The following is a 24,194-nucleotide window of genomic DNA, read 5'->3' as shown; positions in this document are numbered from 1 at the left end:
TGCTCAAAATTGTGAAAGCGCCGATTACACGGATGATGCTGCACTGCATAACACACACTGTGTACGGACTGGGCTCCGCAACTACATTGCAGCACCGCCCGTGGCATCGCTCTCACTGTCTTACAAATACGGAGAATAAACTGAATTTGAAAAAGGAAATATTCAGTTATTACATTATTTATTATATTTTATACAGTTATGATACTATTATATCATAGATAATGTTATTTTCATATTCCACATTCAACATGTGTAGGCCTATTCTTTTCTGCAAGTAATTGGAAATCTATTTCCAACGAATTTACTGCAATGCACAAAAGATTCTCATCTGTTAATCGGAATCTATGTTTGGAATTTTGGATTTAGCAACCTTCATTCTCGAAAATAATTGTTTCCACACATATTTAGGGTGACAGCGAATAAGCTCATCTTGGGATATTGCGTTTTGTTCATTTTTGAATATTTCTATGCTTGGCAAGTCATATTCTCCGCATTTAGTTCTGAATTCTACGTGACTTTGTAAATCAATTAACTCGTCTTGGAACTGCACTCACGGATTGTACTAAATTTACTGTGAAAGGATTAACAAAAAGATTAATATCACTTTCCATACGTCTAAAATCATTAAATCTATGTTCTGTGAATTCATATTTGAGCTGTTCCAGTAGTGAGATGTAATTAACTATATTTTGTTCAGGCACCATAGATTTCTTTACAAGTTCACAAGGGTTTTTAGTGCCTTAGCTAATTCCCAACATACTACACAACTTGCTCCTAAACGTACACTCTGAATTGTTCGACTCTCTTCAATGTTTGGCGTATCATGAAATGCTTTCAATTCTTGAAACTGTAGTGCACGTTGCACCCCTGAAAAATTATTTTATCATAACATGTATTTCTGTTGAAATAAAATCACCACAATAACAATAATTGTACTAATAGTAATAATAATAATAATAATAATAATAATAATAATAATAATAATAATGTTGATATATGAATACATATTACAGAAAACAGCTTCCCTGTCACTTCGGCATGTTCTGGATGGCAGAGCCTATAATGTTTTATGTTGCTCAGTAGTATTCCTGACAATGCCTTACAACATAGTAAACACTTTACGCTTTCACAACAAAAATAGTCTTCCTCCCACACTGTACGGAATGATCGTTTGCTTACTAAAGGTTTTGACTCTGTCATTGTCCCGCACTGTTCGTACCTTACTAAGTACTTGAACTGCCTTCTGCAATCATCCGTCGAGCTTCGAACAAGGAACAGCACGCTCTACATTCGAAGGTTGTGGTTACAGAACGTAATCGGGAGTCAGAGAATGAGCATACCTGTTTTAAATAATGTTAGTCTTGTTTTGGAAGAAAACATGCTCAAACATAATCATATTATACAGAGTGAATGCTAAATGTCGTCTTCGAAGACCAGGGCATAATAATAGACCACATCAAAACAAGCATAAATAAGATAGGAAGCAATGTTCTATCTTGCAATTTGCCCCAAATGTCTAATGGGGCAAGCATTATTTCCGTGGGAAACGCTTCTGTCTGCACGGGTTTAAGCTCACGAGCAAAATATTCTGATGGGGGGGGGGGTGGCAGATAAAAAAGTTAATTTTTTTCTTCCACCATGTTAATAATGTCAAAAGAAGAGCTTATACAAATTCCGTCCAGAAAGTGATTTTCCCTGGGGCCGTTTACAGAAAAAAGCACAATTTCATGGAAAGATTTATTGGAACAGACACAGCAATTCTTGCGCTATTTTTCAACATATCCCCACTAGAATTGAGACATTTGTCATACCGTGAGATCAATAGAGAGGTGCACAACACGACACAAGGATACAAATATTGATCCCCCTTCTGACTTCTTGGCAGCAGCTGATGTTACGACTTATAGTTCACACCAAACACTTATAATAATAATAATAATAATAATAATAATAATAATAATAATACTTAATTACAAATGGCTTTTAAGGAACCCGAAGGTTCATTGCCGCCCTCACGTAAGCCCGCCATAGGTCCCTATCCTGAGCAAGATTAATCCAGTGTCTATCATCATATCCCACCTCCCTCAAATCCATTTTAATATTATCTTTCCATCTACGTCTCGGCCTCCTCAAAGGTATTTTCCCCTCTGGCCTCCAAAATAACACTCTATATGCATTTCTGGATTCGCCCATACGTGCTACATGCCCTGCCCATCTCAAACGTCTGGATTTAATGTTCCTAATTATGTCAGGTGAAGGATACAATGCGTGCAGTTCTGTGTTGTGTAACTTTCTCCATTCTCCTGTAACGTCATCCCTTTTAGCCCCAAATATTTTCCTAAGAACCTTATTCTCAATAACCCTTAATCTCTGTTCCTCTCTCAAAGTGAGAGTCCAAGTTTCACAGCCATACAGAACAACCGGTAATATAACTGTTTTATAAATTCTAACTTTCAGATTTTTTGACAGCAGACTAGATGACAAAAACTTCTCAACCGAATAATAACAGGCATTTCCCATATTTATTCTGTGTTTAATTTCCTCCCGAGTGTCATTTATATTTGTTATTGTTGCTCCAAGATATTTGAATTTTTCCACCTCTTCCAAGTATAAATCTCCAACTTTTATAGTTCCATTTCGTACAATATTCTGATCACGAGACATAATCATATACTTAGTCTTTTCGGGATTTACTTCCAACCCTATCTCTTTACTTGCTTCAAGTAAAATTTCCGCGTTTTCCCTAATCGTTTGTGGATTTCCTCCTAACATATTCACGTCATCCGCATAGACAAGCAGCTGATGTAACCCGTTCAATTCCAAACCCTGTTATCCTGGACTTTCCTAATGGCATACTCTAGAGCGAAGTTAAAAAGTAAAGGTGATAGTGCATCTCCTTGCTTTAGCTCGCAGTGAATTGGAAACGCATCTGAGAGAAACTGGCCTATACGGACTCTGCTTAAGTTTCACTAAAATACACATATTAATTGAACTAGTTTCTTGGGAATACCAAATTCAATAAGAATATTATATAAAACTTATCTCTTAACCGAGTCATACGCCTTTTTTAAGTCTATGAATAACTGATGTACTGTACCCTTAATAATAATAATAATAATAATAATAATAATAATAATAATAATATCAAGCAACGATAAAAAGAAGATACAAAATGAATGACTGTGATACGTGAAATTCCTCGTTCAAACCGCGAAAGCTTCTGAACGTCATCTGATCTATTTAACTGTCCATGCCGGATATTTCTGAACGATATTTGAAGCCGTACGTGCCTTCCTACATACTTCAGGCTTGCGACAAGCACCAATTAGGGAAAGGCATTGCTTCTATGCCGGAGAGGTATGCTGGGATATGCCACTGCCTTCGCGGTTCAATAATGAATGCTTTAAATCGAGTTTTAAATCGATAGTACATCACATTGCGCTCCTGCGATTGTTAGCAAAAGCAATTTATTGTTACTGTATACATTCATAACACAATTATGTGGCGAGTGTTTGCTTAGTCTTTGTTTGTGAACAGTACTGAATGAGAAAGCAATTATCGAACACAATTTTAAATAAAAAGTTCTCATTGTTCGTATTAAAAATCCCTAACCTCAGTACGAGTAGGCCTATAGCAAATCCTCGAAAAAGAATACAAAGAACTATGAAGAAAGAGAATAGAAATAGTGGGAGAAGAATAATGCTAGAAGAAATGGTAACTCATAATGAAGCGACGATATTTAATGAGCGTCAGAGTCAACTGACTCTTGTTTCATTCTCGGCATAGAAGTAGAGGTTTACGAATGACTTCTGTAGGTCTTGTGTTGTCTTACGCCATATATTACGTAACACGATTGTCGAACTATGTGTAAATGTCTGCTATAAGTAAAAAATCTAACCAAAGAAGTTCAGTAGTAGTAGTAGTAGTAGTAGTAGTAGTAGTAGTAATAATAATAATAATAATAATAATAATAATAATTATAACATTTTCAGAAGTCGAAATTGCGATAGAAAGTCTGAAAAATTACAAGTCTCCAGGTATCGATCAATTTCCAGCAGAATTAATACAAGAGGGTGGAAGCGTATTATCTAGCGAAATTTATGAACTTGTACTTGCAGTTTGGGAAAAGGAAATTGTACCAGAACAATGGAAGGAGTTCATAATTGTACCTATCTTTAAGAAGGGGGACAAGACTGACTGTAGTAACTTTCGAGGAATATCACTTTTGTTGACGTCGTACAAAATTTTGTCCAATATTCTTTTGAGAAGATTAACTCCATACGTAGATAAAATTATTGGAGATCATCAGTGAGGTTTTACGCGTAATAGATCCGCTAATTATAAGATATTTTGTATTCGACAGATAATGGAGAAAAAATGGGAGTATAAGGGCACAGTACATAGTTATTCATAAATTTCAAAAAGGCATATGACTCGGTTAAGAGAGAAGTTTTATATGATATTCTTATTGAATTTGGTATTCCCAAGAAACTAGTTCGATTAATTAGAATGTATATCAGTGAAACGTACAGCAGAGTTCGTATAGGTCAGTTTCTGTCAGATGCGTTTCCAATTCACTGTGGGCTAAAGCAAGGAGATGCACTATCACCTTTACTTTTTAACTTTGCTCTAGAATATGCCATTACGAAAGTTCAGGATAATAGAGATGGTTTGGAATTGAACGGGTTACATCAGCTGCTTGTCTATGCGGATGACGTGAATATGTTAGGAGAAAATCCACAAACGATTAGGGAAAACACGGTAATTTTACTTGCAAGTAAAGAGATAAGTTTGGAAGTAAATCACGAAAAGACAAAGTATATGATTATGTCTCGTGACGAGAATATTGTACGAAATGGAAATAAAAAATTTGGAAATTTATCTTTTGAAGAGGTGGAAAAATTCAAATACCTGGGAGCAACAATAACAAATATAAATTATACTCGGGAGGAAATTAAACACTGAATAAATATGGGAAATGCCTGTTATTATTCGGTTGCGAAGCTTTTATCATCCAGTCTGCTGTCAAAAAATCTAAAAGTTAGAATTTATAAAACAGTTGTATTACCGGTTGTTCTGTATGGTTGTGAAACTTGGACTCTCACCTTGGAAGAGGAACATAGGTTAAGGGTGTTTGAGAATAAGGTGCTTAGGAAAATATTTGGGGCTCAGAGAGATGAAGTTACAGGAGAATGGAGAAAGTTACACAACGCAGAACTGCACGCATTTTATTCTTCACCTGACATAATTAGGAACATTAAATCCAGACGTTTGAGATGGGCAGGCATGTAGCACGTATGGGCGAATCCAGAAATGCATATAGAGTGTTAGTTGGGAGGCTGGAGGGAAAAAGACCTTTGGGGAGGCCGAGACGTAGATGGGAGGATAATATTAAAATGGATTTGAGGGAGGTGGGATATGATGATAGAGAATGGATTGGTCATGCTCAGGATAGGGACGAATGACGGGCTTATGTGAGGGCGGCAATGAACCTCCGGGTTCCTTAAAAGCCAGTAAGTAAGCAGTAGTAGTAATAATAATAATAATAATAATAATAATAATAATAATAATAAATTACCAACAAAGACTGGACCCGACGATCTGTTTCGGATGTGGAAGATCAAAACTAAGAATTTTCCTATAAAGAGGTTACCAACCTGACCAGAAGAAATACTATTGTAGAGTTCTATACCTAACGATAAAATCCAGATTTAAGGTGCCAGGCAGCAGGACCGTCTATAGGGAGAGTGAGACACACAATATTTACATGAAAGCAGAGTTGTGTTAAATCACATATTATTGAAATAGTAATTATATTTTGGACAAATTTTAAGAATTAGCTATTAATGAAGGATTATTTCCTTTTTTGCGGGGACAACGGAATAAAATTTTCTTTGTTTTCTTAGTACTGTATTTAAGTTACAGAATTTTAACATTCATTGTATTGGCGAGGGTATTACAACTAAAATATCAAGAATACAATTACAATTATAATTACAATGAATATTAAATTTACAAATACAAATCGGTAATTCAAGAAATGACGCTTTAGACCAAACGGTAACGGCGGACGATGATATTATAAACAGGGCCGGATTTAGGTATAGTTTCGCCCCTATGCAGTGCTAAAATTTTCCGCCACCCTTCAACTCCCACAAACAGTTTAAGAGCAGCTATTATTCAGGTCATGTTTATATGATGAAAGAGTAATGGAACGGAGAAAAATTCTCTCCGGCACCGGGATTTGAACCCGGGTTTTCAGCTTTACGTGCTGATGCTTTATCCACTAAGCCACACTGGATACCCACCCCGGCGTCGGAAGAATCGTCTCAGATTAAGTTCCAACTCTTGGGTTCCCTCTAGTAGCCGCCCTCTGCACTACGTCATAGATGTCTATGAACGTAAAACTGAAGTCCACACATGTGCTGAGGTGCACTCGTTATGAGTGACTAGTTGGCCGGGATCCGACGGAATAGGCGCCGTCTTAAATCACGAAGTGATTTACGCATATCATATATATATTATTTAATGTAACGAAGTACATATGATATTTCCATACAGATATTCTGCGTCATCATACGATGAAAGAGTAATGGAACGGAGAAAAATTCTCTCCGGTGCTTATTCCGTCGGATCCCTGCCAACTAGTCACTCATAACGAGTGCACCTCAGCACATGTGTGGACTTCAGTTCTACGTTCATAGACATCTATGACGTAGTGCAGAGGGCGGCCACTAGAGGGAACTCAAGAGTTGGAACGTAATCTGAGACAATTCTGTCCGACGCCGGGGTGGGTATCCGGTGTGGCTTAGTGGATAAAGCATCAGCACGTAGAGCTGAAAACCCGGGTTCAAATCCCGGCGCCAGAGAAAATTTTTCTCCGTTCCATCGTATGATGACGCAGAATATCTGCATGGAAATATCATATGTACTTCGGCACATTAAAATAATATATAGGTCAAGTTTAGTTTAAATTAGTTTTAAATGAAATGTTACATTGCAGAAAACAATAAATTACTGGAATCAAACTACATGCATCTTACTTGTGAATTATAAAGATTTCCTTCGCACTTTCTTCACAGAGAAAGCAATGATTATGTCATCAAGTCTATCTGAAGAAGTACATCAGAATCGATGCAAAGAAATAATATATTTAATCTTATTCATTGTTGAAACAAGACTGATTTGTGAAAGCCAAGCTGTGGTTTATTTTTAAGCATTGGTGGTATAATTATTACGAGTATTTCTTACTTCAATAGGTAGTATGAAGTAAATTGAAAAATAAACTCCAATGCTTTGCAGAATAAATCTATCGAATTATATATAGTGCACATGCTGGAAGTGATTAAAATAGTATTGGTGACGATATATTATATTGGAAATGTAACAGAGTTCAGGTTACTATTCATAGCGATAATACAATAAACACACATCCAATCTGATTTTCAACAATGCATTCTTGCTTATACAAGCAGTTGATAATACGAGTATACCATCACAGTCTAGTATATACAGTCACGAAGCTTGAGTTGTGAGGGTGCTAGGAACAATAGACTGTGTTGGTACTATTTATCATTGTCTGTAATGAGGCGATATTAGCGATCCTAGTGGTGAGCAACTATCTATGGATGCATATTTACTAAACGACATTTCATACAAGTTGAGAGGCTGCGAAGGCATTTCTTTCCCCTTCTACTTGCCCTGAGTCCGTCAGTGACAGACTGGTAGCTGTTACCTCTTATACCTGCACCCCCCAAGCTATACACACTAGCAAATAAAATATTAAATAAAGTACATAAGTGTGGCTATAAATTAGTGTTACAGATGTTTGAAAATTACATGTTAGAGTATATTTTTGTTTAGTTCTTACAATATTTTCAACTAATAATTACATTTAGGAATGTCAGTTTGTATTATGAAGTCAGGGGGAGCGACACAGCGCAGATTGTCCCATTGTGTATGCTTATAATAGCGACTAGCGGTGGAGAAAACATTTATCTTTTGTTGCCAGTAGCTTTTTAATGTACCAGTTGATATAAACAGCAATAAAATTCAATATAAACGCTTAGTATGGACTTTCGAAATATAGAGTACCGGTAAACATTTTCAGAAATAAAATTTGTCACTATGTAGAAAGTCAATTACTCGAACATTTGTGAGATAGACAGTAGCATCTTCCCCTTCACTGATGGTAAGGAGTGTGAGTAGAGGGGAAAGCCTATCAACCAAACTGAAATGGGGATTAGTATTGAGCTTCGTGACTGTTTATATTAGACTGTGGTAATAACATGATACCGGCATTACTATATAACTATACAGCTGCACACTTTCCTTTTACTCTCGCCACGACCACGACAATGAAATAAGAAAACAGTATCCAACATCCACAAGGTGTTCAAGAACAAACTTGTGAAACGATTTAAATACAAGTTTTAAAAACAAATTTTCACTGCAAAATGAAATAAATAAATAAATAAATAAATAAATAAAACAAGAAGAGAAAAAGAGAAAAATGCCGCCCTCCTGGAAATTGCCGCCCTAGGCAACTGCCTATCCGGCACTGATTATAAATCTACTAGTATTATTATTATCATCGTCCTTGCAGGTCTACTGTTATTTATATTATTATTATTATCATTATTATTATTATTATTATTATCATCATCATCGTCCTTGCAGGTATTAGGCCTAGTGGCCTGTTACGGTCTCCGTCCATCTTTTCAGGGGGCGTCCCAAAGATCGTCTTCCACGTGGTATATAGCGGAGAATTTGTCTTGGGAGTCTGGAACGGTCCATTCTATTGACATGGTTAAGCCATTTTTGTCTATAGTGGTTGAGATGTTCATAAATAGGTGTAATTTTCAACTCTTTTGTAATTAGTTCATTCCTTTTGTGGTCAAGCAAGCTGTAGCCGGTAGTCCTCCTTAGAAATCTCATTTCCACAGTTGTTAGGCGTTGAACATCTGAGTTTCGGACAGTCCAGGCCTCACTACCATACATGAGGACAGGTCTTGCTAGAACTTTATATGCTTTTAACCTGGTATGTTTTTGGGTTTTCGTGGTTGTGAAAATCTGGTTGATGGTTCTTAAGGCTCCATTAAAATGTTGAATATTTTCAGATATATCAGTAACAGATAAATATGTCAAATTATAACCTAAATATTTAAATGAGTTTACCTGTTCTAACGTATGGGTTCCAATGCAAATTTTACTCCCAACTGGCTGTTTACCTTGGAACACCATAATTTTTGTTTTGTTTGGGGAAATTTTCATATTGAAATTTTGTGCTATTATATTCAGGTGATGTATTGGGTATTGCAGCTCGTCTTCATTTGTATCAAAAAGAACCTGATCGTCTGCATATAATAATGTATCTACAATCTTACTAATAAATCGTGTATAGTTTTTATACGAGACTTATGCAGAGTTGAGACAAAAAACGTTACTAATAAACCGTGAATAAGCTATGGACGTATAAACAGGCTGTAACTATACAATGGGAATTGCTTTGCAGTAGTTATATACACGAAACCCCTTGTTTAAGCGTTGTATATAAGGAAAAAATGGCCGCCCCTCTAACAGCTGTTCGTATCGACTGTCATTTTATAATGATGGTTACCTTGTAACCACAGAAGAACAAACCAAAGATCACAGAATTATTAGAATAATAGGCTAATTGCTGTAGCTTGTACTCTTTGACCAAAATGCAGTGTGGTAATCGATTAGAGCCAGTTGTACTATCGATTATATTTAATACGCCACACTAGAGCGCTCTACCGGATGCAATAGAGAACCTCAGATATTCTATTACCTTTCGTAACGAAGTAATGACGAAACTATGACGTAGCTGTGTAACAGTTATACTGTTATACATGACGTATGTAGTGATGATTAGTAAGGAATTTACACACGACTTATAAACGAGCTACTCATTGTATAAGACAGTTAAACGTCTGTATAGTATAGAGTTTTTATTAGTAAGACCGCTAGAGTACAATTTCGGAAGAGCGGGATGTTTCCATGAATTGTTAGTCGCCAATGTCTGATGATGGAGTTAATGTATATGTTGAATGAAAGTGGTGAGAGGGGACATTAGTGTTATTGTTGTTATTATTATTATTTATTATTATTATTTATTATTATTATTATTATTATTTATTATTATTATTATTTATTATTATTTATTATTTATTATTATTATTTATTATTATTATTATTATTATGATTAATATTATTATTTATTATTATTATTATTATTATTTATTATTATTATTATTATTTATTATTATTATTATTTATTATCATTTATTATTATTATTATTATTATTTATTATTTATTATTATTATTATTTATTATTATTATTTATTATTATTATTATTATTATTATTATTATTATTATTTATTATTATTATTATTTATTATTATTATTTATTACTATTATTATACATTGGGTCCTCTATTATTTTTATTATTTATTGATGACATATGTAAAAGAATAAGTTCAAACTACCTGTTATTTGCTGATGATCTCAAAATCTTTCGCTCAATAAATAGTTCTGCCGATTGCCAAACTCTTCAAAATTATATTAACTCCATTGAACTTTGGTCTGACATTAATGGAATGAAAATTAATGAAACAAAAACTTTTGTCACTTCGTACTCTCGAAAAACTACTTCCATAAAATTTAATTATTCTCTTAATAACGCCTGTATTATTAGGAAAAATTCTATAAACGATCTTGGTGTATTACTCGATTCTAAATTATACTTTCACGATCATGTTCAATATATTTATAATCATTCAATAAGAATGCTTGGTTTAATAAGGTCTATAACCTATTCTTTTTCTACTCCTTAGTCACTATTAATTCTATACTTTACTTTGGTTCGCTCTAAACTTGAATATGCATCTGTAGCCTGGAATTCCATTACTTCAACCGATTCGGTTAAATTGGAAAATATTCAAAGAAAATTTATTTCCTTATGTGCTTTTCGATATATACCCAATTCCACTGACTTTAACTATGATATTACCTGTAAATATTTTAACTGTTGTAGCCTTTATGCTAGACGTCTAAATCTTGATTATCAATTTTTTTGCAAAGTTATCAAGGGTGATATTGATTGTGAGTCTATCATAAACAATATCAGCCTTCGTATTCCTACAAAAGGTTTAAGATTTCAAAAAATTTTTATAACCGAAATTCAAAATCACTTTCTCCAGTCTGTAGATGCATAAAATATGCCAATTTGCATGGGCACAATTTAGACCCTTTTAAGGTTTAGTTTCGTTTTGATTATTAGTTTTTACTGTTTGTACTCAATTGTATTCATGTATGTTTTTGTTATTTAAGATATTATTTATTTTGTTTTGCACCTTTGTATCTTCTGTTTGTGTATTGTGCTGAACTATAATTGGCCTCTGGCTGTTGTTCAGCACACAAATATTAATAATTAATAATAATAAATTATTATTATTATTTATTATTATTATTATTATTATTATTATTATTATTATTATTATTATTATTGTAAGGGGGAGGAAAAGGAGGAGAAAATTACGCTGAAGAATAAAATAATGACAACAAAGGACGGAAATATAAAAATTAATAAGAAGGTGAAAATGAAAAAGGATATTAAGACGATTGTGGTGACGATAATTACGAACATTGTAAAGAAAATTAAGGAAGATTACGATGGCAATTTTTTCGTATAGTTTGCTTGGAGTATATGGCTTTATGACACTTCATTAAACTCTCAAACTAGCACTGATCAATCACCATTTCTGTAACTGTACCGAAACAGCTTCCCGTATTACTTCTGGGAACCAAATTATTGAAGAAAATCGTATACTAACCTACAAAATGAAATAAAACAAAATCAGTCACCCGAACTTTATCGTATGACCGAATGCACTACAAGATGGCCTCGTGGGACGAGAAGAGTCATGTTTGACCTTGACTTGAAGATAAAACACAACTCACAGTCTTCCTCACAATGTACCGTTATGAACAGAGAGAGATGGGAGACTGAAAAAAAAAATAGATAAATAAAAGATGTTCTCAGTCTCTTCCATCAAGCTCTCTTCCTCTTCGTCTCCTGAGACAACGTTATTGTAATTATGTTGTACTTCCAACATTGTAATTATACAGCGACCAAAGTCATTGTACCCTTCAGCAAGGAGCAGGACAAGCCCACAAACACGTCTCTTTATCTAAAAATAAAGAATGAGATGTTTTATGAGGTCGTTCGAACAGTTGCCTTACCGGAGGATGGCGGCAGCTGCAAGGCTACGTCAAAATATTATCCTGGTATTGATGGTGCGGTCAACAATATGTAAACAATGGTAATTCCATCCAGGCTAATATCCCTTTGGGATTGTGCGAGATTCAGTGATTTATGCATTTAAACCGAATTACGCTTCCGAAATGAGGAATATTCGGTTAGTGGTGAAGTAATATTGTTGAGGACTCTACCATCCGAGCACAATATTGTTCTACTCCCTTCCTTTTCGACTGTCATCATAATTTTAGTCACAATTTTCGCCGTCAGGTAGTAGCAATAGTAGTAATGTGTATAGTCCGGGTCAGCTTACTTCATACTCTAAGGGTGAAACCTAACCATTTTCCCACTATTACTACATATGCTAGTGGATTGTAGTGATTTTCTAGCTCTCAGGTTGAATTTTCTTATACCAACTTCGTTTCGAATTTCGGGTACTGACAAATACTACAACTGGCAGTTATTTCCTAACTGTTATCAAATACCTTACTATAATAATATCGGACAGCTAGCAGTTTTACGTGCGAACGACGCTGGTGCTGCTACCTAGGCGGCCGGTGTGATGATACTCGCGAAACAAGCTGTAATCAACTGCAATGTATATTGTTGCTGGGCTAGTTAATAGTATTATTAATTAGTGCTGTGTTAAAATGTCAGGGTGTATATGTGCTGTTTATAATTGCTACAAAATTACAGCATTACAATTTACTCCAAATCGTACTTTCGATTTCCGAGGGATCATAAAACGTGAGTCAACAACATTCTTTAGTAGACCTAATTCCTTCGTCTTTGTGTTGGTAGAAAAATACAGATTAGCTTTTTTATTTAGACCTAATAAATTAATAGAAGTTAACATGTATTGGAAAGTTTAAGGTTTTATCAAATTAAGTTTTATTGTTGTCCACATGCCTTTACTAATTATTACAAGCATCAGATTACTATCAATTTTATCTTTGCAGTTGTCAGCAATGGGTATATAAAGCATTATTGTAAATTCATTCTTAATGTCAGAATTGATTTTGTCTCACTAAAGCAAAGAAAAAATATGTAACAATTAATTACGGAAAGTAATATGAAGTATGCAATATTTATCATAATATACAGCTTTGATATAAGATAATAATGTTACATTAAATACTAGTCAACATTTCTTAAGTGTTTAATATATTATTCCACATTAGTAACTCACATTTTAAACAACAGTCCGAATCCCGCTACGTTAATATTTGTATATGTGAACGTAATTCCATCCCGCTCCGCTAGATGTCAGGTCCGCGATATTTCGCACTCACGCCAATGCTGCTAGTATACAGCTGTCCGGTATTATTATAGTAAGGTATTTCCTGTTATGTTGGAAGAAATAACTTCGGTTTGCAGTGAAGTAAACTGATGAAAATGCAAGTACCTAGGCTTGTGAATTAATAGTTAATTAGTAATACCGGTATTAATATTAATATCAATACACAATTCAGTTCTGTGATTCCATTTCAACTCTATATTCAGGTAAGTATAATTAAATAAGAAATAGCTTATAGACCTACTTCGTATGAAACATGCACGTAAATATGTTTGACATTTTAATGAAATTCTTTCGTGTTTACATTATATTAAAATGTCCAAGAGAGGAAATAGCATGGTAGCGACTTCCCCAAGAAAGAAAATGCTTGTGGGTTTTTAAGTAAGCTGTACATTTTAAAGTGATGTTTGTCTTCGGAATTCGTACTAATCATTTCACGTGATCAAATTACATTTTTAGATTAGGTCTCGTGAATCCTAAACTGTTTAGTTAAAACAATGAATTTCATGTTACCAGACAAAATAAATGTTAATACTAGATAATACTAATCCTAATTACCAACATAATATGCGAGAAGTCCAGAAGGAAAATATACTATTTCATAATTTATTGAACCATTTAGAAAACACCTCGCAACATAAGGCTGAGATGTATTGTGATAAATAAGGAAGACATTGTTTTTTTTCCCCCTCGCTGTTATTTATACTCGCTTTAACATCTTTAGTCATATCGCGAGTTAATCTTTGGGTGAAATCCGAAGGCCTGTGTATTATTGTTGAGACTGGTTCTATTGTTGTGAACTAGATGGCGACTGTATATGTATTACTGATTTGTTATGAATATGATTTCGGTGATGAATGAGGCCGGTGATTTTCAGGGATGTTGTGGTCCGAATTTCCTGGCATTTGCCTTACGGTTGAGGAAAAACCCTGAAAACCCTCAACCAGGAAATTCAACCCGACCGGGAATCGAACCCGGGCCAAGCTGACCCCTACACCACAGAGGTGGTCAAGACATTGTTATTGTTAATTACTATATTATTATTATTATTATTATTATTATTATTATTATTATTATTATTATTATTATTATATCAGTACGCAGCATTGTGATTTTTCCCTCTTTGGTGATAAATGGTTTTAGTTGGCAACACTGAAGAGACGGCCAAATTATACTTGTATTCATAGACATTCTTAGCGCGGGCTTCCGGTGGATGATCAGCGAACTAACGTTTTTCGTATTCATAAACCAGTGTTAGCGATGTGATATGATATGAATCCTGTACAAGTAACCAGTCGATAGTTTAGCACGCTCGTAGCCCGGGCTAGCGAAATGTCTATGAATAGCACCCTTAGGAACTACATTAACGTGACCCTCACTATATATGCGTATGCAGCCACTGCCTGCTGGATCGCATCTTATGACTGCGCATTTTAATTTACTAAAAGTTACATCCTGAATCATTTATGTATTGTTTAAAACCAGAAATAACACCATAAAATCAATCTGCTTACATGTTCAGAGTTTTGTGGTAAAATATTTAATGAAGTGAAAATAGCTGGCATGTCTCTGTTCTGCAATGAACTGTTAGATACGTTCCTTGATGCATCACACCATTCAACTGTAGCAGTAAGGACAGCTGAGGACTCAGGAAGATGAGTCACGTAGCGAATTGCTTACAACAATACACAATGACAAGCAGCTTTTCTCGACCTGCCCCATTTTTATTCTGCTTCATTGCCTTCAAACTAAATGGAAAACCTACTGAGTTTCAAACGTAATAGATTTTTTTTCCTCATTTATATTGTCACGTAACAGAATTTTATTAAACCAACTTGCAACTCGATTCCATTGTAGAATAGAATTGATCAATTGAAAGGTTTAAAAAAAAAAGGACCATAGTACAAAAAATACAAATTTAAGATAATAAGCATATGATGAGCGTACTATATCGGCCACGGTTTTGTTACGGGTAGATCTACTGTAACAAATTTAACCAACTTTGTGCAGTTTGTATCAAATACGAGGCGTGTTCTTAAAGTAAGTTCCATTTTCAATTATAGCTGTCGCATCGCTGCAATCGTTATTTTGCGCATGCGTGTTTTCTTCTTCAGTCCTCAGGCAAGCTGTGCATGCAGTTTCAGAGCTTCAGTCCGTGTGTGTGGTTAGTTGTGATCAGTTGAAATGTTTAAAGTGATCGAGCACCCCGCCGACTGTGAGATGCGGTCTGTTATCCGTTTTTTGAATGCGAGAAACATCAAACCAGCTGACATTCGTCATCAACTTTGTGAGATGTATGGTGATGATGCCATTAGTGATGGAATGGTCAGGAGATGGGTTAGGAAGTTCAACGAGGGCCGCATCTCTGTGCATGACGAGCAGCATACCGGTCGGCCATCTTTGATCAATGACGATTTGGTGCGTGCTGTCGATGAAAAAATTCATGAGGACAGGAGGTTCACAATTTCTTCGCTTTCCTTGAATTTTCCACAAATGTTGCGGAGTGGTTCGCAGGCGGGTGAATTCTACAATGAGGGGATAGAAAGACTTGTGTCACGACTCGATAAATGCCTCAATAATGGTGGAGATTATGGTGAGAAGTAATTGAAGTGTGGGGAATACAATGCTACAAAAATGGTTTGTAAATATTTTTCCGTTTACTTTCTACACCCTTTTGGAACTTACTTTAAGAACACGCCTCGTAGTTTAGACTGTAAATTGCAAGTTGATACTATCTATACTGACATGACTAAAGCATTTGACAAGATTAATCACAATCTTCTCTTGTCTAAATTAAATAATTATGGTTTCTCACAACAAATGTTAAAATTAATGACATCATATTTAATAAATAGACAGCAATATGTTAAATACCATCAATGCGAGTCATATATTTACACTGCTGATTCTGGAGTACCTCAAGGCTCAAATCTTGGCCCACTATTATTCTTGATTTATATTAATGATTTGCCTAAAGTAATTAAATATTCAAAATGTTTACTTTACTTTATGCTGATGATCTAAATATATTCAAATCAATACAAAACACGTCCGATCTAGAATTACTACAAATTGATATCAACAATATTTATCAATGGCTTTTAAATAATGGGTTAAACTTTAATACAAAAAATGCTGTTATATGACTTATACAAAGACTACATCTTATTTAAGAGGTAATTATACATTGAACGGTGAACCATTACAACGAATATATTGTGTAAAAGATCTCGGCGTAACTATTAATTATAATTTGACTTTTCATAATCACATATTTAATATAACAAATAATGCTTTCAAAAATCTGGGTTTTATTATTAGAAATTCAAAAACTTTACAGAACACTTCGACTTTGACACTTCTTTTTAATTGTCATGTTCGCGCTAAATTGGAATATGCCTCTGTAATTTGGTCACCCACTTGCAAATCACATCGTAATCAAATTGAAAAAATTCAAAAACGATTCTCTAGATATCTGTATTTTAGAAGATATCATTGTTCAGCCCTTCATAACAAAATTTCGTACAACAATCTGCTTGCTGAATTTAATTTAATGTCTGTTGCCAGTCGTAGATTACTTGCTGAGCAACTTTTATTGTATAAAATATTCAACGGTCTGCTGGATAACAGCGAAATATTATCACAAATCCAGCTTAACGCTAGAACATCACATTTAAGAAATCGTCAATTGTTATATTATAAAAAACCAAACACTTCAGCACATAAAAATTCACCAGTGTTAAAAATGCGTTCAAATTTCAATGAAATATGTAAAACATGGGATCTAGATTTCTGCATTTCTTACATGGAATACAAACATTTTCTTATTAATATACTGAAGGTTGTTGATTTTATATAATATTGCTATTTGTTATTCTGTAATTTACCAATTATAACTACATTTTACATTTTTGGCTATGATATCTATATTTAACTATTTTTCATGTATTTTATTTTGTATTTTTCATTTTGTATCTATATCTGTATCTCTTATTTAGGTAGTATCTATTTGTCTGTTCTTTTTTTTTCTTTCCTTTTCTCATTTTCCATTTTAATTTGTATTTACACTTGTATCTGTTTCATCTCTTTTTTTTTCCATGTTATCTATGTTTTTTATTTTTTGTAAACGAATACCTGTACTGTCTATTATAATTGGGGCTTGCCCTGTTATAGGCATAAATAAATAAATAAATAAATAAATAAATAAATAAATAAATAAATGAACTACTGAATTAATTGTTAGGTGGGGGAAAACAACATAGGCCTATGTTATAGGAGTGAATACTTTTTTGTGAATAGTCATTGTCCAGGACGATGGTAACATTTACAAATATTCCATTCATATCACCTTGTGGTCACTGGTTGAGAAGAAACTGTCTTCTGAGAGATGCACTCAAAGGAATAGTGAACGGGAGAAGAGTTCGGGGCAGAAAAATATATCAGATGATAGACGACATTAAGATATATGGATCATATGCGGGGACAAAGAGGAAGGCAGAAAACAGGAAAGACTGAAGAATGCTGGGTTTGTAGTCCATTTGCAAAGACGTTGGTCCGGAAATGCCGTTAAATACTAATGACAGAAATGTCTACATGATAATGAAGCATACAGAAGGCTTTATGTTCTCCAATCGCCGCCATTTTCCTTAGCTGCTTCTGATGTCCGACAGCGGAAATGACACGGGAAATTTAAATTTTGCGAGTTTACGTTCCTAAGCACATATACTCATATTACAATACGACACATTCATTAGATTTCACGCTATAAATTATACTTTATATTATACATTCGTTTTCTAGTAGTAGTAGTAGTAGTAGTAGCAGCAGCAGCAGTAGTAGTAGTAGTAGTAGTAGTAGTAATAATAATAGTAGTAGTAATAGTAGTAGTAATAATAGTAGTAGTAGTAGTAGTAGTAATAATAGTAGTAGTAGTAGTAGTAGTAGTAGCAGTAGTAGTAGTAGTAGTAGTAGTAGTAGTAATAATAGTAGTAGTAGTAGTAGTAGCAGCAGCAGCAGTAGTAGTAGTAGTAGTAGTAATAATAGTAGTAGTAATAGTAGTAGTAGTAGTAGTAGTAATAATAGTAGTAGTAGTAATAGTAGTAATAATAGTAGTAGTAGTAGTAGTAGTAGCAGCAGCAGCAGCAGCAGTAGTAGTAGTAGTAATAGTAATAATAGTAGTAGTAGTAGTAGTAGTAATAATAGTAGTAGTAGTAGTAGTAGCAGCAGCAGCAGCAGCAGTAGTAGTAGTAGTAATAGTAATAATAGTAGTAGTAGTAGTAGCAGCAGCAGCAGCAGTAGTAGTAGTAGTAATAGTAGTAATAATAGTAGTAGTAGTAGTAGTAGTAGCAGCAGCAGCAGCAGCAGTAGTAGTAGTAGTAATAGTAATAATAGTAGTAGTAGTAGTAGTAGTAGTAGTAGTAATAGTAGTAGTAGTAGTAGTAGTAGTAATAATAGTAGTAGTAGTAGTAGTAGTAATAGTAGTAGCAGCAGCAGCAGCAGTAGTAGTAGTAGTAGTAATAATAGTAGTAGTAGTAGTAGTAGTAGTAGTAGTAGCAGTATCGTTACTTATACAGTTATTTGAATTCACTGATCAGATATATGAAACTCTCATTACAATAGGCCTATGCTATTAAATAAGTATATAATAAATATCAAAGTTGATATGTCTTAAGATTGAAAATTTATTATATACTTATTTAATAATTCACCAGGCATATTGAAATATAAAAATGAATTGTAAAAAAAAAAAAAAAAAAAAAAAAAAAATAGGCCTATGCTAGACCAGCGGTCGGTAAAGATTACGTTATATAAAATGCAGCCCGCAATACACAGCAAATTAACTGTTTACGTACAATTCATTTAGCATTATTTCAATCTATATTTATGTATGGTATTATAGGTTGGGGTGGAACTTATAAATCCAACCTTTATCCATTAATTTTACTACAGAAAAAGTATTAAAAATTTGTTTAAAGAAAAGCAGAAATATTACTCAACTGAATTGTTGTTTAAACATTTAAAAGTTTTCAACATTAAACAAATTTATTATTTTATTTTATTAAAATATTTTCACAGAAATCTTAATAACTTTGAAAGGTGTACTATACATAAATACAGAGCTAAAATATGAATTCTCTGTAAAACCAATGCAGCTTTTTATCATAGCATGAGTCAAGGTCCCAGATTATTAAACAAATTTTATTCTAATATTATTTTAACCACTAATCATCTCCAAATTAATACAAAAAAATAAAAAAATTGTATTGGATTTATAGTTGGATTTAGATATTTAACACTTTTCAATCTAATTTATTCACTCTCAATTTTAATTTTATTTTTGTCTGTATTGGAATCCCCTCCTGAGCACGAGTCTTACTCATTCAGCAGTGGGCTAGTTTATCCTTCATTGTATTTATTAACTTGTATTCATTTCAAACTTACTAGCAATAAAATAAAATAAATAAAAAAAATAAAGTGGAACGCAGGAGGGAAGGATATCTAGACTGTTTAACGTTCAGTGAACAAGTGATGGCTAAGGAGAGGGAGATCATGCCTTACTCCCTCCGCCCTGCTTGTGTATTAAGGGGTTGAATCGCGAGTCAACAAATGCCGACCACTGTGCTAGAGAATATTTTCTAGTGAGGGTTGGACACCCCCTCATGCTGTGACTGAATGAGGCAAGGGGAAAATGGAATTACCCCAACACATCAAAAATCCATTTGCATTCCCTGGTTTTGAACCTCTGTTCTTCAGAGCGTCTTATTATTCTTATTATTATGATTATTATTATGATTATTACTATTATTATTATCATCATTACTACTACTACTACTACTACTACTACTACTACTACTACTACTACTACTTCAAATAGTGTATGACTAAGGAATGTAGTGAAGAAGGCATTCAGACAAGCGGTATAAGAGAATTTTTTCGTTATCAGGCTGCAATAAATGCGCATCTCTCCGTCGAAATCGTGATGTCAATTTCTGTACCAACACGATATTTCCTTCATAATAAAGTAAAACTGAAACCTAACGTAATATTGCGGGTAGATGGCAGGACTGTGACCCATTTTCAAGTTGCGCACCACTTCAACGGGCCACTCTATGCATTCACAATGAAAATTAAACATAACGTAAGAGTTAACTTAAAAATGTAAACGTTACGGTAAAATCAAGAACATTCACGATGGGAACATAAACATAACCGCAGATACTTGGTAACCATGGAAACATAACAACGACGCCATTTCCTCATATTCTGTCGTATATTTCAGCGCTCCACGATTGTGTTCTGTTTGCAAATCACGTAAGCATAAGCATTAAAGTTTAAGGCCCATTCACAATGAAAATTAAACATAACCGTAACATAAACACACAAGTTTGCGCCCAGGCTACCAAATGGGATCATTCACAATGATTCACATAAACATTGACATAAACATTACCGTTAGACGTTAACATGAAGGTTTGCAAACTCCAAACTTTCATGCTTATGCTTACGTGATTTGCAAACAGAACACAATCGTGGAGCGCTGAAGTATACGACAGAATATGAGGAAATGGCGTCGTTGTTATGTTTCCATGGTTACCAAGTATGTTTGCTGTTATGTTTATGTTCCCATCGTGAATGATGGTATGACTTCTTGATTTTACCGTAACGTTTATATTCTTAAGTTAACGCTTACGTTATGTTTAATTTTCATTGTGAATGAGCCTTTAGAGTTTGCAGACTTTTATGTTAACGTCTAACGCAATGTTTATGTCAGTGTTTATGTGAATCATTATGAATGGTCCCATTTGATAACCTGGCCGCAAAATTTTGTGTTTATGTTACGGTTATGTTTAATTTTCATTGTGAATGTCGTGTGCTAGGATGAGTGTAAGTGTTCGTGTATGTGTAGTGTAGGGAATAGGTGAGGATAATGATGAAGAGGGAGGGAGAAGGAGAAACCCGGTGCAGGCACGTAGTATACTCCTGTCGAATAACACCAAGGGGCCGCCAGGCTTAACGTCCCCATCCGACGGACGAATCACTATCAACAGTGACGTATGCCTTCTCTTCATATGCACTGCGGAGAGATTTGGGATTTAGCCCAGGCATATTGGTGCACAATCTGGTGATTAGAAATTGTGCACCGCCATCTCTCCTTGTCCTGAGGTTGAAATTTTACACGAAAATCTTTAACCTCTCCGGGAATCGAACCCAGGCCGGCTTACTTAGTGCATTATTTGCTTTGTTGCAGGTCGTCGCTGCAGCCGCTATCAGTTCGAATGTCATAGCTCAGGGGAGTGCATCGCCATCTATAATGCGTGTGACGGCATTCCACAATGCGCCGATGGGAGTGACGAGGCACTGGAATTGGATTGTCCAGATTTAGGTATTTAATTATTGTGTGCATGCACTAGAATTAATATACATCGCTGCTATGCACATCATTTAAATACTTCACATATGCTTCTCATTCGCGTAGCCTATAGCATTTTACGTCGTAATTATATTCAATTCAATTTAAGCAACACGGAAAACTTGTGAAAATTATATTCCATCGACCATAAGAGCCCTGTCCAATTTTGAGACTAATTACTATGAAATTTTCCGTTAGTATATGGCTACAAAATTACATATCAAAGAATAGTAGTAGTAATAGTAATAATAGTAGTAGTATGACTACAGTTGTAACTTTATTTATTTATTTACTAGCCGTACCCGTGCGCTCCGCTGCACCCGTTAGAAATAAATATAAAGTAATTACATAATTAAAATAGGACATGTCATCCAGGGAACATTCGTGTTTGATAGAAGGATAAATCGTTTATTATGTTACTTAATTTAAATTGTATTAAAAAAATTAAAATATGATCATTTTGATCCAGAGACACTCATTCGGTCATAAAAATTATTTTAGGAAATACAGGAAACGAATGTACAGAATAGCCTATCAAGTTTTCTGTGCATAAGAAGCTATTTTAATCTTACCAGTCCTCGATTCACTCAGAAGTTACTGTAATAACATTATAGCATTATGTCCATCTAGAGAAACTACACTTCCCAATGGTGAATTAATAATTAATTATACAAATCGGTTAATTTAGCTTCCGATATTACTTCATAAAACACAGAAACATTCTCTGTAGGCTATGTTTCATAGCTTTCGATTGTTGTTGTCCAAGGCCCCTTATAGACGAAGTCATTTGTTTTTTAGTTCATTACACCGCCTTAGATGGCGTTGTTATTGTAATTTTGAAACTCATTTATCTCATTAAATATCGGTCCTATTAAAATTTTGCATTGAATAAAACTTATCGGAAATTATTGTTAAAGAAACTTTTGTTATGGAATATTTTTCATGAAAATTAATAATAAGGGAGATATTTCGATTTATTTAATTCAAGCCAACTTATAACCCCCCTTTTAAATAAAATACTTTGAATGCCACATAGCCTAAATTCTAAGTTTTTTTTACTTGCTTATTTAACGACGCTGTATCAACTACGAGGTTATTTAGCGTCGATGGAATTGATGATTGCGATATGGTATTTGGCGAGATGAGGCCGAGGATTAGCCATAGATTGCCTGACATTTGCCTTACGGTTGGGGAAAACCTCGGAAAAAACCCAACCAGGTAATCAGCCCAAGCGGGAATCGAACCCGCGCCCGAACGCAACTCCGGATCGCTAGGCAAGCGCCTTAGTCGACAGAGCTACGCCGGTGGCTAATTCTAAGTTACAACGAAATTAATTTATATTCCAATTTTCATATAAATCGGTTCAGCCATTATCGCGTGAAAAGGTAACAAACATCCAGACAGACAGACAGACAGACAGACAGACATACAAACAAAAATAAAAAAAGCGATTTTCGTTTTCAGGGCAGTTAATTATATATGTTAGGACCAATTATTTTTGGAAAATCGAAAATTACCAGAAAAATTTCGGCTACAGATTTATTATTAGTATAGATTTATTTATTTATGTATGTATTTATTTATTTATTTACTTATTATTTAAATTTAAATATACGGAATACAGAATATAATTACAACTATAGAAATAGAAATAAAATAATACAATCAATATAAAAAAGGAGATACAATAATATTAATAAAATCTGAGGACCGAATGAGCAGCGCTCGTGTTCGGTCGCAGTTCAGATATAATATTAATAGGCCTATAAGAGAATATACAAAGTAAAATAAAATAGGAAATAAAATTAAAATTACAGCTACAGTGTAATTATATAATATGATAGGGCGATATTAATATAAGAGGAATATAGAAAATGAAATAAAATAAAATAGGAAATTAAAATTAAAATAACAGCGGCAATGCATTTATATAATATAATATTTTTATTGGGTTATTTTACGACGCTGTATCAACATCTCAGGTTATTTAGTGTCTGAATGAAATGAAGATGATAATGCCGGTGAAATGAGTCCGGGGTCCAGCACCGAAAGTTACCCAGCATTTGCTCATATTGGGTTGAGAGAAAACCCCGGAAAAAACCTCAACCAGGTAACTTGCACCTACCGGGATTCGAACCCGGGCCACCTGGTTTCGCAGCCAGACGCGCTGACCGTTACTCCACAGGTGTGAACATACAATATTA

At 34.3% G+C, this 24,194-nt stretch overlaps 1 protein-coding gene and 1 non-coding gene across 6 annotated transcripts in view; one reads left to right on the top strand and one right to left on the bottom strand.

The window, feature by feature from the left end:
* Window positions 1-24,194, top strand: part of LOC138700327 (uncharacterized) — a 327,656-nt gene that overhangs the window by 260,897 nt on the left and 42,565 nt on the right. For 4 of the 5 annotated variants that reach the window (XM_069826876.1, XM_069826875.1, XM_069826877.1 and 1 more), the window contains exon 4: window positions 21,829-21,963. The exons of the other annotated variant lie outside the window; for it this stretch is intronic. In XM_069826876.1, coding sequence (XP_069682977.1) covers window positions 21,829-21,963 — 135 coding nt within the window. The remainder of the gene's footprint in view (window positions 1-21,828; window positions 21,964-24,194) is intronic. 5 annotated transcript variants of the gene reach the window in all.
* Window positions 24,107-24,179, bottom strand: TRNAR-GCG (transfer RNA arginine (anticodon GCG)). Its single transcript has one exon. It is a non-coding gene; the product is annotated as a tRNA-Arg (tRNA).

Source organism: Periplaneta americana, chromosome 5, assembly GCF_040183065.1.
Source record: "Periplaneta americana isolate PAMFEO1 chromosome 5, P.americana_PAMFEO1_priV1, whole genome shotgun sequence".
Classification (NCBI taxonomy): domain Eukaryota; kingdom Metazoa; phylum Arthropoda; class Insecta; order Blattodea; family Blattidae; genus Periplaneta; species Periplaneta americana.
Note: the sequence above shows the minus strand (reverse complement) of the source record. Positions and strands in the feature narration are given on the sequence as shown.